At 43.2% G+C, this 18,531-nt stretch overlaps 2 protein-coding genes across 2 annotated transcripts; one reads left to right on the plus strand and one right to left on the minus strand.

Annotated features, from left to right (window-relative positions):
• Positions 1-14,129, minus strand: LOC128730820 (nuclear cap-binding protein subunit 1). Its single transcript, XM_053823901.1, has 7 exons — positions 14,084-14,129; positions 12,648-13,983; positions 12,473-12,576; positions 1,348-1,595; positions 1,039-1,282; positions 622-950; positions 1-495 (listed from the first exon to the last, which is right to left on the minus strand). Exons 1-7 carry the CDS (start codon positions 14,127-14,129, stop codon positions 382-384), a joined length of 2,421 nt encoding a protein of 806 aa, XP_053679876.1. The 3' UTR covers positions 1-381.
• Positions 14,130-14,482: 353 nt separating this feature from the next.
• On the plus strand, positions 14,483-15,527 carry LOC128721161 (G kinase-anchoring protein 1-B-like). Its single transcript, XM_053814885.1, has 2 exons — positions 14,483-14,659; positions 14,754-15,527. Exons 1-2 carry the CDS (start codon positions 14,483-14,485, stop codon positions 15,525-15,527), a joined length of 951 nt encoding a protein of 316 aa, XP_053670860.1.
• The last annotated feature ends 3,004 nt before the right edge of the window (positions 15,528-18,531 follow it).

Consider the following 18,531-nt stretch of genomic DNA (forward strand, 5'->3'; position numbering starts at 1 on the left):
TTCCACATTATTCGTGTGATATTTCAACCCCTTTCGTTCAATAAAGCGACGCCTTGGAGTTTATCCGTTACAATTTCAATTACACTTGTTTATCCTTTTTTTGTTGCAATAAATCATTATTCACGATTCTATCCATCACACAGAGGGGACACGATAAGTTACAAATTATTTTCAAAGATGATTAAAAAGGATATTGCTGCGCCTCGCGGAGAGATACACATCGATAGTCAAATTCAACAGTGCGATGACCTTTAGTTGCATTTGCTGGCATCATCCGCTTGCCATCGACCGATGATCGTCACTAGTCCGTGAAAGGTAATAGTACAATCCACAAGGGATGAATAACGCACACAAACGTTATGGTACCAACAGCGCACCGTTTTATGCTCGTAGCGCGGTGAATTGATGGAACACATCAAGTATGTGCGGGTCGAGATCGGACGTGAACAGCAAACTTTCTAATGTACTACTGTACTTCTGCACTTGCTCGTGGTGCTAAAAAGAAACAGAAAGCACCAGTGAGTAACAGGAGAGGTAAATCGTATAGATAATGCGAAAATTGGCTCTGCTACATTTCATCAGCGCTTAATATTTTATAACCTGCAATGCCTAACTACTTACCATCATAAACACCTGCTGTAACCTGCCAACGGTCCAGCGATACCAATCTGTATCATATTCCCTTCCGTCCGTGTCACATTTAACTAGATGCTCGGATAGGATCATGATGAACCGTTGAAAAATAATCAAAAATAGCCGCTTTTGATCGACGTACGCCGCTTCAAGCTTTTCTTCCATACGCTCAACTTGTTCCTCTGTTGGTTTTTCCACCGTTTCATCCGTATTTTTGCGACGTTTTTGGGGATTGGAAGACGTTTCGTCTTCCGACTCGCTCGAAGAGGATTCTACCGTCCGTGCCAATTTGTCCTTAGCGTCATTCAACTCACGTCCTAAAGGAAAATTTGACATTAATTCCAAAAAAAACAATCAGCTACAATCTCTAGTATCAGCTGGGGAAAATATCCTAAAAATGCTTACCCAGTTTAGTCACGTGTTGATTCATCTTTTTAATGGTTAGATGGAGAATTTCCCACAGGTACATTTTTGTGAATTCTCCAACCATTTCCTTCGAAAAGACCCACGTAGCAACAGCAGAACATTCGACTATTTGCACTTTTAGCAATTTATCAACGATGACGACCATCATCTGTTGATGATCTACCCACAGCTCAAACATATTGTGCAAAATACTTATTTGAGCCTCTTCCGTTTCTGCCAACGCCTGCAACGTAATATATGGAATTACTTACACTACAACATATACCAAAAACCCTCACTAAAACTTACCTTGAAAACGGCATGAAATTTAGAAATCGCCGCAAAACTATGAGAGAAACTTTTTGAGCCCAAATTAAGAAGAGTTTGAACGAACACGTCGATCTTCAGAGGATTAAAAGGTGCTTCAGCCATATCGGTATCGGCAGCATCTCGTGAATTGGGTAAATCGTTCAGCTCGTTCAGCACGTCGTCAGCATTACATTTTTGACGAATGGCAACCACTAGTTTGTGAGCGGTAGCAGTCCCCGGCAAAGATGCTACAAACCATCAGAAAACAAATTCGTGTTCATTAAACATTTGAGCTGCCAGCTTTTCTGTGACATTTTACAATGCGGCCGGTAATAGATTTAAAAATTGAATTGGGTAGTGCTGTAATGGGTTGATTTCAACGCCGCTAGATGGCTAACATAGGTTTTAGTTTCAAGTTCCAACTTAACACGCTCTCGACGGGCATAATGATAACAATATCTACCACAAATCTAAACTAAGGAATACGGCCAACAAGAAACTCTTGGAAGGCATGGTTGAATCTAAAGGATGGTTCTCGATCATTTGGGTATGATTTCCGCCTTGGCTCCCTAGAGATTCTGTGACACTGCGGTGTAAAAAAGAAAATGTATCTTAACAACAAACAACACATGCTTATCAATTTATCTCTCGTTAAACCAATTACAAAACCTTGGAATCCTCAACGCGAAAAGAAACTCTTTGAGAGTTGGTTAGGTGCGATAAAGTAAAAAATAGCATTCGAAAGCACCAACCAACAAGAAGAGAAACATCGAAATGAACCATCACACTGCAAAAGAAACATTATGCACATTCCAAGCAATGGTTAAACATCACTTTTACTACACAATTCGATGCAAAATTCCTCCACGGCTAACCGAAGTTGGCAGTCTAAACGCTCTTGCGCTCCTCCTAGTTGCATGGATGGCCAACACCCGCGTCACGCCGAACTTATTTCTTTTGCAGAGGAAGGAGGGAAAACCCTATCATGCACGCAAGCAGTGCATCTTGTTTTTTTTTCTAACGCTTTAGCTGCAGGATTGCCTCTCGGGGCGTCAGGGCATGATCTGTCTATCACCACTCAGCACATCGGTTTCTGATCAGTTGAGTGGAACCGCACACTAGGCGCATCGCATTGCGCGTTATCGACAAGAAGCGAATCCGCAGGCAATAACTCTCGATTAAAGAGTTTCGCCACTTTCTTCGAAAGAAGTCAGTTTCGGAAAAATACAGTAGGTGCAAGTAGCGGCCTTGGGGTGAAAATGAGCTGGAATGGTGAGTCGTCGCACGGACCCATGCATGTTTATGATGCAGAAGCATACCTTCGGTACATCACGCTAGAGAATGAACAGCGCACAAGCAGCAAAATTGCGCCAAAGAAACTACTACCAATGGGAGAAGTGTGAGCGGAGCATAGCCATGTGGATGGCGGCTCATGACGAAGCGTGCCGTTAGAAATGTGAACAGATTTTCCACTCATGTACATAAATGAAAAATTGTTTTCGAGAAATTAATTTAATTAACGAAATCATGACTTATTTGCGCATTTTATCTTTCATGGATTAATTAGGAAGTGATAGTATAGAATGCCCAAATAATAATCGTATAAGATACAAAATTATATACAAATACTTATATACAAATTAATACAGGAAAGAAATCACGAACAGGATAAGATTTAGGAATAAAACATAACACGATCAATAGTTTTCAATATATTTGATGCTAATAAAACAACGGTTTTTGTTCTCTACATAAGAGAATTCTACATAAGAGAACGTCATTTTCATTACGGATAAGCATAATGTTTGTAATTGTAACATTGATATTGAAGGTACTGTAAAACCTTTGAGTTTTCAAAACTTTTACACGTTTCATCACAAACATATGACAAAAAATCCAATCAAATTTTCAAGCCTTTATGAGCGTCAAGCATATCTTCGGCATTGTTTTGACGCAATTTTTGTCTGCAGATCACGTTAAAAGTGACCCAAAAGTCATTGTTTCTATAGCGTACTCAATGTCGTGCAGTAATAATTGAAAGTGTATATAAATTTCTTAAAGGTTCTATATGAGCAACAGAACCTATATGACCTATAGTCAGGTGGATAGAAATGTTATATCGCACACATCACTTTTTCATTCCGACTTGTACGACACTTCATAATATACCTGATTAACTTTTCCTCAAAATCAACAACACATTTGAGAAAAGTTTTACAATTAAAGGTAGTAAATTTGTCTACAACCAATACGGGCTTACAACGAAATGTTGTTATGCTGTAAAATAGAAAAAAATGATCTTATTTTTAAGCATAATTAAATTGTCTCTTTCGAATTAACAGCGGAATGTTTATGCAACTACCAAACATCAAAAGAAGACGGTCCATGCCACTACGGTCATCAAGACTGCTGAGCCCCTTTACATATCTTGCAGTGTGCTTAAATTTCCATTTTTCAACATATTACAACACACGTTACCACCAGACGTTTGTATTCTGCAGACGAGATATGAAATTATGCAAAAATGACTTCCCACTTAAACACAGGCTAACCCATATCTAAGAGACTTCTCCGCGTCACATTGCCCACAACTGTGGCCGTAGTCCATTCGATTATGGTGGGCAGAAAGATGTGACCAAAATTGCATACCTTTTTGGAAATTTTCAAGAGTGAAATAATGCTTGTATACTCTAATGAAGAAGACAGTCTCATTTGCGACACTTGTGAAGCCTTGTCCCACGTGAAGCTATAGATAGATCGCGTTAGAAAAGCATTACATGTCCATCAACATAAATTACTACTCACGATCATTACTTTTATGATGAAATCTATAGACGCAAATTCGAACTAAAACACCAAAAACCCAACGAAGCGCCTTCTAAATCAGATAGAATCAAACGTACAATGCCTGCTTTTAAAATTTACTTATAAAAGAGAAGGAAAACTAACTGAAGGCATCAACAACATCAGCGTGGCGGTGTTTAATTGACTTGCGAAGATTTCACTTAAGCGGTGTCGATAAAAAAAATTCATTGCTGAGAAAAACACTAGCTCACTGGCGTGAACGCGATGGAAAATGGAAATTAACGACCACAACCATACCTGGTGTTTACGCAGGAGAGGGAAAGAAAAATGCAAACCTTAACGAACGAATCGATGACGAAGTGTGCTAGGAAGGGATAGATCCGTTCGCACCGAACCGTGGTTTGGCAGGGCTGGTGGCCAGTTTTAATATGGTTTTGAAGATATTACTGTTTTCAGTTGGCGAAAAACACTCGCTCGGAAAGGTTCACATTTGTGGTTGCTCAGGTGTTGCACGGCATCATCGGTCGAATGAAAGATTAAAACAAGTCAATAGGCAGCATCCATCCAAAGACTCGGCTCTAACAGTGACAGGATGTACGGCGAATAGTGTGCACCTCTTCCCCTAAGTACGGGGAATAGTGTCGTTCGACGAATAACACTACAAGTGATCCTTAGCAACAACGCGATCGTTAGTATAGCATACTACTAGTATCGGATTAAGTGGGTAAATAAAGTGCAAACTTAGTTCAGTGAAAGACAATAAAGAAAACAAAAACTTGTGTTCATGCTTTACGTGTTTAAGGAACACGTGTGTCGCTGTGTGAAAAGTTTGAACGTGTAAATGTTGTGTACCCTAAGCGCATTCGTTCTGCAACTATACAAGACGAAAATTCAACGAACGATCCATCACTGTCAGCGGCCAATCACGTTCCGCCATGGGTTACATCGGTCGTACAATGAACATTTGTTTAATTCTTTTCATGGTAAGCCCTCAGACAACAAGCTTTTGATCTTGCAAAATCGAACATCAAGGGAGTTCCAGCAAGCATCAGACGTCAGACAGATTCTTTTTTTTTTTTCAAAATCCCAGAAAAGCTTGAGCAATTCAACAATGTTTCTTGCATACATCGTGTCAAGATGAGTACAGGTACTGTGACGATCTGCAATGAAGGCAACATTCACTCACAATAAGTTTTTTGACTACACACCGTTGTTCAAGTGTAACATATTTCGATAAAGATAGGGAAAAAAGCTGCAAAAAAAACAACTACTACATTTCATTCTACATCATACCAACAGAAACAAAAAATAAATTTTATTTTTTTTAGTCCATATGATTGATGATTGTATTGTTTGACTAGACCTTCAAATACAGGCTCAACATAAAACTACCTTTTTGATTTGTAACAATCAGCCATATACAATTAGCGTTAAATAAATCTAACGATTAGAATCTATTTTAAAAACCGATGGCATGAATTAACTTGAAATTATCTGAATCCAAGCGCGTGCCCTTGACACTAGTAGCCACCGTGAAACTGTGCGCTGGGCATCGCGTTTCGGTTGCACTATCTTATGCCGCCACTGCAATCGTAAATTATTCATCAACTTTAATGCTCTGATGATGATCGCTGACCTACCGGCTTCAACGAACGCTAAGCAAGCTGTACCAGTCGCACAGCTGTCTTTTTTGTGGTTCGGTCAATTATGGCCGAAGTGAACCTTTTCGAGCTACATGAGAATTTTTCAGGCCTGGTTAGAACGGCAGACGAGTTGGTCGCCATTGTCCAAAAGGAAAATGGAAAAATAGCATGCGTAGGCGGGAACGGGAAGCTCTCAAGGTGATGTAGTTGAAGGTATAATGAAGAACCTGGTTGGGGTGGAGTTGTGGTCATGAAAATGATCATTAAGCAGCTCGTCATGGTAGTCGATGCAATTCAAATAAGAGTAAAATGAGATATTGAATCTATCATCCTTTGTAATAAACATAGCTAGACAGACTAGCTCTTAAATCATATAGCAACGATGAGTTGTACATAAAATATTCGTTGTGAATAGAAAAGTTACATAAAATTCGCCTTCTTTTAGATATCCATTACCGGCAGTCATTGCCAGTTCTACAACAACCGTGATATCATTCTAACACCCAACCACCTGAAAACGTACCCCGGCAAGATACTGTACTACCGCCCGCGTGAGCATACTGTAACAGACGAGCCAGCCAATGGTACAAAAAGCAACGCCAACGCAGTGCCCTGGGAGGAAGTGTTAAAAGAAACAGTTTTTTTGGCACTGAATGATAACAAGACGAGGTAAGTAAGATACACTTCATCGACATAGAGGTTTAAAGGTTGTGAAATTGATCTGAGACAACAACAAAAGTCATCTATGATTGCAATAATATATCATGTAATACAATATTACTGTATGCTAATGAAAAAAAATCACTCAACTTACTATTACACAAAATAGTGCAAGAATTCGGCTCAAAAGCGTTTTTTGTTAATTGTAGTGATGTAGTCGGTAATATTAATTGCAAAATTGTTGAGATAGCAAGCAAGGCAAATCGCATACGGTAAATGGTACTGAAAGCAAAAGTGCACTCGAAAAGAAAAGCCTCTAAATGCAAACCAGCGAAGTGAAAAGTACCGCGATGCGTTCCACAAGGCTGCTCGCGTTCGGAAAGGCGAAGAGGGCGTGCTGTGCTGTGGCGCCCCGAGGAACGGTATATGTTTATGTAAAAGAAGAGCTTCCCTAACAGCCACGGCTGTATGCGCTTTTTCCTGCGCAGAGAATAAGTGTAGTTGAAAAGATTAAGTGAGCATGAAATTACGGAAAGGAAAACAAACGTTGGTTGCTACCGTGTGCAGGATATTCGACGCATTTCGCTTTCACTGACAGGAAACCGTAATTTCGCCGTGTGCTCATGCTTACCGCACCTTCAAAGTAATGGAAAGATCAATGTTTTTTTGCAACCATACCATACCACCAAACTCCAACGATTTGGCTTGTTACGGAGCTAAACAAATGTTAGAGTATTTTAAACATTTAACCCTTTTTTTTTTGCTCTGCTCTGCTCTGTCAGCCTTCAGCAAAAATCTTCTGGAAGCACTGACAATGCACCACTCATTGCGAACCGCCAGCAAAAGGCGATCTACAATGCACCTTACATCGGAGCTGTCGATTTGAGCGTTCCACGATTTGGAGATATCGTGGAGCTGGCCCACGGCCGACTTGAACAGGAGGCCAACGATTCGTATGTCTTCGTACAACAGCAGGACGGCATGTATGCGGAACCCCGGCGAAACGTCACCGCCTTGTGGAAGGTAGAGCGCATTCGACATCGCGATGATCTACGTGGGCATCGGTACGAACTCAAGTTCACCATCGCGAGCAAGAAGCTGCCAGCAGTTGGTGATACTGACGCAATCACATCAAATGACGATCGGGAGCCGCAGGAAGAGCAATCGAGCAATCGAACCTACATCATTCGTGATGAAGATTATCCCAAGTACTTTGCTCCGATGATGATCGCACCGAACACCATTCCTATGAACCGGAAAAATGATCAGATGTACGATCGTACCTTTTTCGATCTACTGCAACCACAATCCCATCCGCAGCCCCAATATGGCTCATTTCCTTCGGCTACTCGCTACTATCGCCCCGCCATAGTTCCCCCGCAACAGCAAACGATCACTCTTGGCCAGTATCTCGTTCAATCTTTGTTCTCTAGCGGTGAAACATCGAAGTATCACCACCATCATCACCATCATCTTATGCCTGGGAAGTTGGCTAATCCACCGTATTACGCAGGACTCGCGACCGCCACTAGCAATCGCGTCAAATTTCCCGACTCATTCCCTGGCTCCAGCCATTCCGTCCCAAAATATTACCAGCACATTCACTTCCCGCGACCTTCCATCGCTCCTCTAGCACCGACAGCTCTCCCTGGAAGCTATCTGTTCCACCATGCTAAGGACACGCATGCCCCGGCACCGAGCAATATTCATCAGGACTACACCAAGCTGAGTGATCCTCGAGGCTCCACTACACCTGCGACCGCAGATTCACTAGAGACCAAGCTTAGCAATGCAAACAGTGCCTTGCAGAAAGCTCAAGCATCTTCCCAGAATCAAATACAGTCTCAGAAGTCTTCGCCCAAGCCGCAACAACTCTCACAGCAACAATTACACCACCAACAGGCGACAACTACCGCGAACGGACTTCACGCACAGCAAAACCTACCTCAAACGCAAAATCAACTTCCCCAGCAGCCTCCATTGCAACAACAACAACCGCACGCCATTTTCCGACCACAGGTACCACTCCCGCCGCAACAGCAACAGCCCATGTTCATTCATCCTCATGCTCATCCACAAGTGGCAGCCGGAGGTCCCACCGGTTTCTTCCCCTCCTCCCACTTTATCCAATCGATACCTTTCTACAATCCGCAAGGCCAAATGGTGCTAAACCATATTCCGGTCATGTCTAACCACCATATGATCCAAATGTCTCCATCCCAACCGATCGCCATACCGGTGCACGTGCAGTTGATCCCTCCCGTACCACCGCAGGCCCACCTGTATGCTCCCCAACAACAACCACCACAACAACACCAGCAGCAGCAACAGCAGCAGCAACAGCAACAGCAACAACAGCCCCATCCTCATCAGCATCAGCAGGATGGTCTGCAAACCATCCCGGTGCGTATCATGCAACCCATCCCGAATCCCGTCCATCTCTATTCGCCCGTCAATCCCTTCCTACCTCCGCTGCAAGTCCAGCAGCAGCCACTCCAGCATCACCACCATCACCAGCATCACCCAATCGTGACCGTGATTCCCAAAACCTCTACCACCTCCACCAATTACCAGCACCACCAGCATCATCCCCATCCGGCACATGGCCACCACCAGTCGAACAACCAGTCGCTGGCAACACCCACGACTGGCCATCAGTCTCACAGTACTCCCCAGTCCCAGCATCATCCGCATTCGCATCCTCATAGCTCGCACTCGTTTAATGCCATTCCCACTGTTTTCAAATTCACCAGTTCTAATGCAATTCCACACCCACAGAAGGTAACAATTGGAGGAGTGCCAGCTACAGTAGGAGGAGGATCAACTTCCTCCTCTTCCACTTCGCCTACAACGCCCTCCTCGCACAATGCACCGAACCATCGGTACAACACGCCAAAAGTGCAGCTTAGCGGGCCTTCGATTAGCCCGACACCAGCCCATCGTCATCGGTTCTCCACGTCTGGAGCAGGGGGCATCGGTGGCAAATCACCATCGTCGATTGCTGCCATTAGCTCACCGTCGCCAACATCGGCCACTCGCCCCAGTGCCCGGTACACACCCGCGGTTGGCCAAGTGAGTGGTCCAACAGCCAGCTCCACCGCGGCCAACCATCGCTACGCACCCCTGCCAACGGTCCCGGCTTCGCCCGCTGGTCTACGGGAGAAATTCAATGCTCCGGCGTTCCAACCAGCCGCCAGCGAGTCCAAGCAATCCGCTCGAAAGCTGGAACCACCGACACCCAGCGCAAACGGAGTCGTCGAAGCGGTTGGAAGCCCGTCTACAGCCGTTTCACCCAAATATGAATCATTTGGAGTCGAGAACGCCGTCACACCAACGCCAGCCGAATCCTTACTATCTGCCACGTCTACCGTCAGCTTGTCACAGAGCCATCATTCGCCCACTGCATCGCCAGCTTCTCGCACAACCCTTGCTGGAGGCGCATTTAGCTACAGTAACTTCGTGGACGCATCCGGATCAGTCAGCGTTACAGCGAAGCTAGTGTCCGAGCAAACATCCGCTCCGAATCAGCGCCACAGCAGCACAGCAGTTCCATTGTCCTTTGTGCCTTCTTCCGCAGCTTCGTCGCCATCTACGACTCCGGGTTCCGTCACGACGCAGGCCACCTACGTGCCACCACCTAAATCGTACATTCAGCAGCTAGGACCGACTATTGGAGTTAAATATCCACCTGCTTTCAAAAGCATGCCTTCGGTGACAATCATTCCGCCGCAGATCGAGACCCCCATTTCGTCAACTCTCAAAACCTACCAGTATCTGAACCACCATGACACGTATGATTTCATACCTTCGCGCGTAGTTGAGCTTGCTCACGTTAAGAAAATGAACGGTCAGAAGCATCCTAAGCGCAACAAGACTCAGAAGGCTCAAAAGATGCCTCAAAAACCCGGTGTTCCAATTGCAGGCCCCGGAGGAGTTGGGCCAGCGGGAAATCACCATCATCACGTGACTGTTACGAGTAACAAACCGTTGCGCTTTTATCCAGGAGATGGTCCCGAATATGCTACCCATCGTCCTGAAGCCCAATTGAGTGTTCAGTTGCCTCCGCCGGAGAAAGACTATACCATGACTTACTACGGAACGCCGAAGCACAACCAAAAAGTTCAGCGACCAAAGAACTTTGTCACACCGTTGCACTCCTACCATGGTCAACCCACAACACCGCTGCCCGCCGTTTCGTTAACTACTCCTTCGTCATCTTCAGCATCCTCGATCTTGTCGAGCGCGAATACCACTGCCACAACGCCACAAGTAACCGTAGTGGGAAGAAACATTACCGCTTCAACATTCCGTTCAGCCACCGCTTCCAGCACGGCACATTACTATAAGAACAAGAACGAAAAATCGGACGACCTTACCATCACTACAATGAGACCACGAATGATGCTCAAGACAATTTACAGACAATTTCCTGGATCATTTGTTTCGACTTCAACATCCACCTCCACCTCTACCGAAAAGCCACTCCAGAAGTGGGTTCCTAAGAGACCCCGAACGAGTAGCAGAGCGACTAGTGGTGAATTTTCTACGTCTACACTGCCATCGTCGTCGCATCCGGTGAGTATCGAGCAGGCGGTGGCATCATCCGAGCGCGCAATTGATGTGGTCACGAAAACGCCCGTCGTGGCTGCCGTTCGACCAAATTTCGAGCAACAAATTCAGCGAATGCGTGCATCCCGAGGCCGAAGTCGCTATACTTATCGCAGAATACCCAGTGGTAACCCACCACCGATCCCAACGGGTCAACAGCAAACTAGCAGCATGAGAACGAGCCGCATGAGAACTAGCAATTTTAACACCTCGACTACGACCATAAGACCAATTCCCGGTGTTACATCTTCCGTTTTCGATAGCAACCGCATTGACGGGCGATCCTTTGAACAGCAAGAACGTAAGGCTGAGGAAGCTGTTATGACACAGGCTTCTAAAAACGCTTCGAATGAAAAGATTAAACGAGATGCAACCGAGACAATTGATGAAAAGGAATATCACGATGCAACTGCAGCCGTTGTTGAACAACCTGCAGCTAAGCAGGTCGAAAATAAGCAGGATGCTCTAGAAGTAACTGAGCCAGAAAAGGAATTTGTCATGGTAAAGGTCAACGTTTCCCCACCAATTGACACAAACCAATCTAACGTTGTGTTCTTCGAGGCAAGTGATGCTATGCAAGGCGAAAATAGTGGTCCTGTTGAGAGTGCTCGTTCAATCGGATCGGCCTTCGATGATCTCACAATGTCCATAATCAATCACGCAAAGGCTATCGTAAACCAGACCGACAAATCGAAGGCCGAACCACGTCAGCAAGAGATCATTCCTACACCCGGAACCGTATCGTCAACTGGTAAAAGCAAAACGATCGAAAGCAATGAGATTGCGCACAAAGAAAATTTCGAACAAGAAACCACCGTCGAAGTGACCACCACCGTCTTCACCACTAGCACTCCGGTAACGGAGAGCACTGTTAGCGAAATAGACGGAACGACTACTGTTGGAGAGAATACTGAAGAAAATGATGAAAGCAGCCAAACTACGGTGCCCGCAGAACCTTAGTCCATAGTCAGTTGGAAACTCAGTTGCCACCATCAAGCAGATTCTCCTCAATTCTACCCAATACCGCATTCCCGATAGGAGCGTTCATTTCAATCAATCGGAATGGTCTGCATGTAGATTTTAAATGCCCTCTTCCCGTTCATGGAAGAAAGGGAATTAAATTATTCTAATATTAAAACTATTTATCGAAAACTGTGACAATATGACGAATCTCTTCCAGAGACTTACAGAGTAGCAAGACGAAAAAAAAGCGAAGCCAAAAAACAACGAATCCAAACAATCCAACCAAACGACAATGATGATCCTACTTGTTAGCCAAGAGAGGACAAAAAAGAAACGAGGATCTCTCTCCTGCAGTGTAGGGAGTTAGTTTGTTACTTTGTTTTTGTCAAAATAAAGATAATTGAAAGAGTAAACCATAACAAACCACACGAGTATGACTAATTTACCTGCGCCTTCCATGGAGTACTTGTAGTGAGGCATGGGAGGTTTTGGAATAAGTTTCGCGTACCCTTCAGGCATCATTTCCTTGAACCTATCATGGTAGGAGAATCTGTAACGAATAACAAGCGATAAGAACATGATGTACTGCTACAGGGGAGCGTGGTGTAGAAGCGAACTTACCTTAAACACTTCAGTAGTACCTCCTGTATAAATTTTGGTCGTGGATGTTCGTTCTCGAGCAAAAGGCAACTGTCCCAATCGTCCCAGGACCAACGAAATTGGAAATTGCTCAAGTGATACGAAAACCAGTTAACGAAACGATCAAAGCACGAGGTATTCATGGAATCAATACGCATGAAGAGAATTTCCGTGGCTTGTGCAAGCACCTGCGGCATTTTTGATGGTTGCTGTTTGCACAGCTCAATCAGAATCGAACCGTAACATATCTCGAGGTACCGAGGTGTTGGCATATGGAACAGTTCGGCAAAGATTACTTCTACGATGCAATACTCAAGGGGGATTTTTTCCTTGAAGGATAGATACAGCAAGTGTATGGCGCAGTCCTTACGTTCCCAATGGTGCATCTCAATGATCGAATGTAGATGTTCCTCGATGAGGAATCGTTCGATCGAATGAGCCCCGGGCAGAATCGGGCCGGGTGGGCAATCAGTATAGTCGAACATGCGGTACACTACCCACGGCATCGGGTATTCGAAGGAGTCCTGATGGGGTGGCGGATGTATCACGGGGATGTTATGCTGCAGAGCTTCGCACAGAACCGAATCGAAGGCCAAATACGGCCGAGGGATATGCTTTTCGGTCCAATTGTCTTGACGCAGCTTCCGAATTTGTGCCCACAAGCAGTCTAGATATTCTTCTTGTGGATGGGGAGCATCCACTGACCACACACGCAATGCGTTGTGATGCTTTTTGGTTCGCTTGTTGAGGAATACCTCAATCCGCACCAGTAAGTTTTCGAGGGCCGATTCTTTTTTCTCGTACAGCTCCCGACCGACCCACGGTAAAGTGGAAAGAACTGCAAACACGTACCAATCACGACGAACTTGAGGCACATTATCTTCATTGGCAGCATCAACCATGCTGTCTAGAAGCTGCAGCAGTGAATTTGTCGATATAACGTGGCAATTCACCAGATCTGCCAGGAATCGCAAAGCATACCGAGCAGCATCCCATTGGCATTGTTTTAAGCTGTCTTTAAACGTTTTTACCATGTACTCGACAAATTCGCCTCCGAAATTGTAGTTCTTGGCATTCATTAATCCAACCATAGTAGAGTATATGGTGCACTTTTCGGGCATTTTGATAGGGCAATCGGAAAGAATGCGCAGAATTTTGCTTCGAAAATTTCCCAAGTCGGACTCGAGTACGGACACCAACCCCTCCAGGTTCGACTCTAACGAGGAGGAACTGTTTTCGCCGACCCGTAGGATCAATGTTTCTAAACGTTCCTCCATTTCCTGATTTTCTGAAACTCTACGGCGCTTCTTGTTTCGCTCTGTGGGGGTGAATAAAACAAAACAAAATATTTAGCTATTCATTTGTAACGCTGGCAGGCGATGCTGTTTTTGTAGGTTATCACTTGTGCGATGTCTTACCGCCGTAAAAGTCCCCATCATCTTCATAGGCGCGCCTTCGGTTCATTTCAGCTCACAACGTGAATCACTTGCACTTAAAAAAACAGATTACAAAATACTCTTTAAAAACAATTTATTGCAGAATAACACGAGTTGAAAACGCAAGCCGCTGAGCAAACGCAATTTCGACGCTGTGATGACAGGAGTCCTGGGTCGCACTAAAGGTGAATATAGCATGAGGATGACAGTCGGCATTTCAGCTGTACCGGCTTCGGTTTATAGCCGACTGCAACCGTTCGGCTTATATCAACCTTGGACGAAGAGGTATTTATTACTCTCTGCCAATTTTATTCGTAATAAAACAGATAAGTAACGCTCATCGGCTCGTGCTTGTTTCGTAAACCCGTTAAACTCGTTGCAATGGTTACAATAGTTCCATCCAGATTTGCAGGACTGAAAATCGAGGATGATGGCGATGGATTTCGTAAACCGAAACAAAAATCAAAGTCCAAATCAACTTCTAAAACTGAAGCACCTGTTGTAAAAATCGCCGTACCCGTACCCGTCGCTCAGAAGCAACCTAAAAAACGAAAACCTGTAAGTATCCACCTCGTAGCTAAACTTCAAGTCAAGATTTGGCTAATATTATTTTTAATATATATTCTGATTAATATTTGTTTGAAATTCGTAGAAAACTAAGGCAACAAAAGAGTTAATCCAAAAAGAGGAATGGCTAAAATGGCAACAGAAAGACAAAGAACTTTCGGAAATTTCGTATATGAACGATCTCGCGCAAGCCGTATTACTGTCGAAATTGGATTTTGAAGCCAATAAAACAAAATACCTGCAAATGGCAAAGGAAACTAGACTGCCACAGGCAAGGAATAAAAAACCAAAAACGCTATCCCTGCAGGAATTTCAGGTAAAGGTCAGCAAGGAGATGTTAGAAAAACAGCAACAGAACAAGCAACACGAGGAAGAAGTAGAATGCAACAAAAATACGTTCTTCGAACAACTCGAACTTGAAATCAAGCAAATTCAGAATAAGGAGCAGCTCAAAACGTTCTTCCAAAACGTTGCTGAGTCGACCAACGCAAAGAACGTGAAGGAAGCTATAAAAAAAGACGCTCATTTAAAGGCTGGAGCTGCAAACAAAGAAATGGATCAACTAAAAGAAGAGAACTCGAGTCTAAAAGAAGAAATATCGCTGCTTCGAGATCGTTACAAAAGAGTAGTTGGAATGCTTAAGCATGGAGAAATGAGAGAGAAAACGGAACTGATGATTGAAATTGAGAAGTTAACTAAAGCTCAAGAAGATATGATTGCAGAAATTACCGTGTTATACGGACAATTGGAACAAGCCAAGTCCATGTCCAACCAGGTGATAAAGACTAAGCCCACAAATCGCCGATCTGTGCGATTTGGTACTTTATCCGTCAATCAAGCCGAAAATGTTGTAAACTAAGATGTTTCGGCAAAGCCATAAAGAAGAAACTTCGTTCATTATTGTTAAGATTCAAAGAGCCTCTCTATACGTTATGAACTATTAAAATCCTTAAAATAGGATTTAAATTTTTTTATAATATATATATATATATGTCCAACAGGACACAAAATTCGACGCACCTTCTTGGGTATTTTACAGAATAAAGAATATTTTTACATTTATGAATGTTTACAGCGCTTGTATTTTACGAACTTATTATTGAAATGATCGATCCGATGCATTATTGATTCATAACATAATTATTGACTATGTTACAATATGGTAACAATGGTTACAGCCGCACATTAGCTTGGGATGCTGCAGAGTGAAATTTAAGCCGCTTGCGGTGAAACGCCGCCATCTTCTTTCTCGAAATTTTTTTTCGCCACGCCACGTGACAGATTTACGATTCAGTTGTATAGCGCTGTTATAAATGGGTCTATTTGAAAACTTCTTTTTCAAATGCACCTCTGTCAATTCAATTAAAAAATTTTTGTAATTTAAAAACAAAAAAAAATGAATCATCATTAGAAATAAATTTTATTTTTTAACTTGCAACTGTTGCACGTGTTGCAATGGGTAAAAGAGGATAATGAAGGAAGAATGTACGATTATATATACTGACGCCTATCAAATGGCATTTCAAAAGAAAATCAACATTACGCCAATAGCAATAAGTTCATTTGAGCCAACATACTCATTTAACGTGAAAGTTATATCAATTTTTATGTTGATTATGATTTGTCATCATAAATGCAATTTAACAGCTTGTACAGTTTATGTTAAAACAAATCTAGTACATACTATTCGCAAAATATGTGTCTACTATATTCTCCGATTCAAGTTCGCAGACTATTTCCTTCGAGATTGGCCCCACAAGGCTTGGCAAGATTCTGGTTCACGCGGTTATCCTTTGCAACAGCTGCTGCCCACATATTGTGTTATCGAATATAAAACCTAAGCTACTGTACGGTTCCGCAGCGCAGGCTGCAAAAGATGGTAGAAATCAAAACAATTTCGCTCGTTTCGGGTGTTAAGATTTCCCCGACGATGCATTTACTACCAACACCCTTGCGTATCAGCTACCTGTACACAGGACCCAGTAGCATGTGAAGCAAGAATGTATCGACATTCGTGCTTAACGCTCCTTTCACGAGTGAATTCGAGCGACTCTATCTTGCTATACCATCCTCTCCGTCTCCTCAAATCTTGAAAACACACACGCACGATGAGAATCGAAGCAGATTTCCCGCCGCAGAAGATGTGATAAAAGGAAAGAAAAATGATAAACTTCGCGAGATTCGCGGGCAACTCCTTTCCCAACTTTTTATGAAATACATACTCACACCATTCCGAACCTGGGAAATGAGTGAAAATCTGTTGCTAAGCGTTGAGCGAGAGGGCATTATTTCAATTCATATACCGAGCATATAGATCGCACCGGAGGTAGTATCACAATCCTCGCGTGCAAAGTACAGTCTCTGTGCTCCACTTCATTCCCTTCGTTCCTCTTCCTTCGCGGGAAGTTGTCTCAACAATTGAAAACAGATGAAAATCGTAAGCCGCAGGATTTTAGGGCGAGAGGTTTTTTGCTTGTATTTCTTCTGGTTCGAGTACGGCTGGGTATGGGAAAACCTGTAACTCTTGCACGGCTGCACGATGGAAAATAGATTCAAACGGCGGTTAGCAACGTTAGCACGATGATACCCATCGACGGAAAAAGGGACAATCCGCTTCATGGAAATCTGAAAATGTGTGCTGTGAACATAGTGGGGGAAGGATATAAAGAATATTGTTGTTGTTTTTTTGTGACTGAGCCAAACGAAATCCACGCACATGAACGTATTTAAGGCGATGGAGCTTACTTTACGTTCGCTTTTATCATGATTCTATTCCATTAGCAGTGCGTTTGTTTGATTTAATCCTTCGTATGGAAATTCGTACGATGAGAGAGTAAAATAACAGAAAAGTGCACACGGTTGAGCTGAAACGAAAGACTATTTTTTCCATGTGAAAATCGATTCAACGAAGGTAGACAATTACCACGGGAAATTGAATTTCCAGCGTATATTTTTTTCTAATCATCGTAACAGATCGATTGTTAGTGTGATTGCAATGAGTCCGATAGCTGTCGAATGATGGTACCAGACGAACTGTTGATGGCTGAGCGAGACAATCATCAAGAACGGAGCTTATGCGAAACGGCAAACTACGTTGGTTCGATTCAACAATTTTTCGCCTGTTTCGTAATAAGAGTTGCGCGGAAAAGTGTTTTATGATTTATGATGCAAATTTTATCTCCACTTCCTCCAGCCATAGCACGAAGACAATGATGATGTGTCGCTTCAAAACTGTGGGGGATTACCTGCTCACGAGTACTCATGCCAATTTGGTTGGTAAGGAAGTGAAAAAGTATTATCCTGCGGCACAGATACAACAAAAATTTTATCGACAGCTAGAGATTGATGATGAGCTGGTGGTGGAGAACGATTTTGCCGCCTCCCTGAGGTATTCAATCAAATCCCTTGTTTTGTTGATTTTGCTTCGATTTTTCCCTAAAAAAACCCTGTTCAACAAGCTGCTAATGCGTTTTGATTTTTTTAGTCGGTTTATTTTAGGTTGTCAATTTAAAATGAGGAGATTCTATATTATGAAGAACTTTAAATTAAGGATAATTAGGTTCCCTTCTTTTAGCGTAATACCGAGTCACTAATACTTCGAATAGCAGCACCAAATAGCAGATAAATATATTGAAAAGTGGGAGAATTTATGGTACGACATTAGGGAAAAAAAAACTATTCTACATTTTGTCACTGCTTTATTTGTTCTTCTCGCTAGCCGCTTTGAATATTCATGATTTACGGTACGAGAGTAAAAAAAAACAACATTCATTTTCACACTAAAATCGGTGCTGATTTGACTAGGCCTGAAGGCTCTCGAGCAACGTGGTGTGTGCCCTTAACTGCCTCGTTCATGGACACCA

This window comes from Anopheles nili, chromosome 2 (assembly GCF_943737925.1).
Source record: "Anopheles nili chromosome 2, idAnoNiliSN_F5_01, whole genome shotgun sequence".
Lineage (NCBI taxonomy): Eukaryota > Metazoa > Arthropoda > Insecta > Diptera > Culicidae > Anopheles > Anopheles nili.

What these genes read in the sequence shown, in the direction of transcription:
- LOC128730820 (XM_053823901.1), bottom strand. Translation starts at nt 14,129, where the DNA reads ATGAACCGAAGGCGCGCCTATGAAGATGATGGGGACTTTTACGGCG. An exon ending in GTACTCCATGGAAGGCGCAG is followed by an intron (nt 1,596 to 12,472) that starts GTAAATTAGTCA and finishes GATGGTTTGTAG; the next exon opens with CATCTTTGCCGGGGACTGCT. An exon ending in TCAACACGTGACTAAACTGG is followed by an intron (nt 951 to 1,038) that starts GTAAGCATTTTT and finishes ATTTTCCTTTAG; the next exon opens with GACGTGAGTTGAATGACGCT.
- LOC128721161 (XM_053814885.1), top strand. Translation starts at nt 14,483, where the DNA reads ATGGTTACAATAGTTCCATCCAGATTTGCAGGACTGAAAATCGAGGAT. An exon ending in AACCTAAAAAACGAAAACCT is followed by an intron (nt 14,660 to 14,753) that starts GTAAGTATCCAC and finishes TGAAATTCGTAG; the next exon opens with AAAACTAAGGCAACAAAAGA.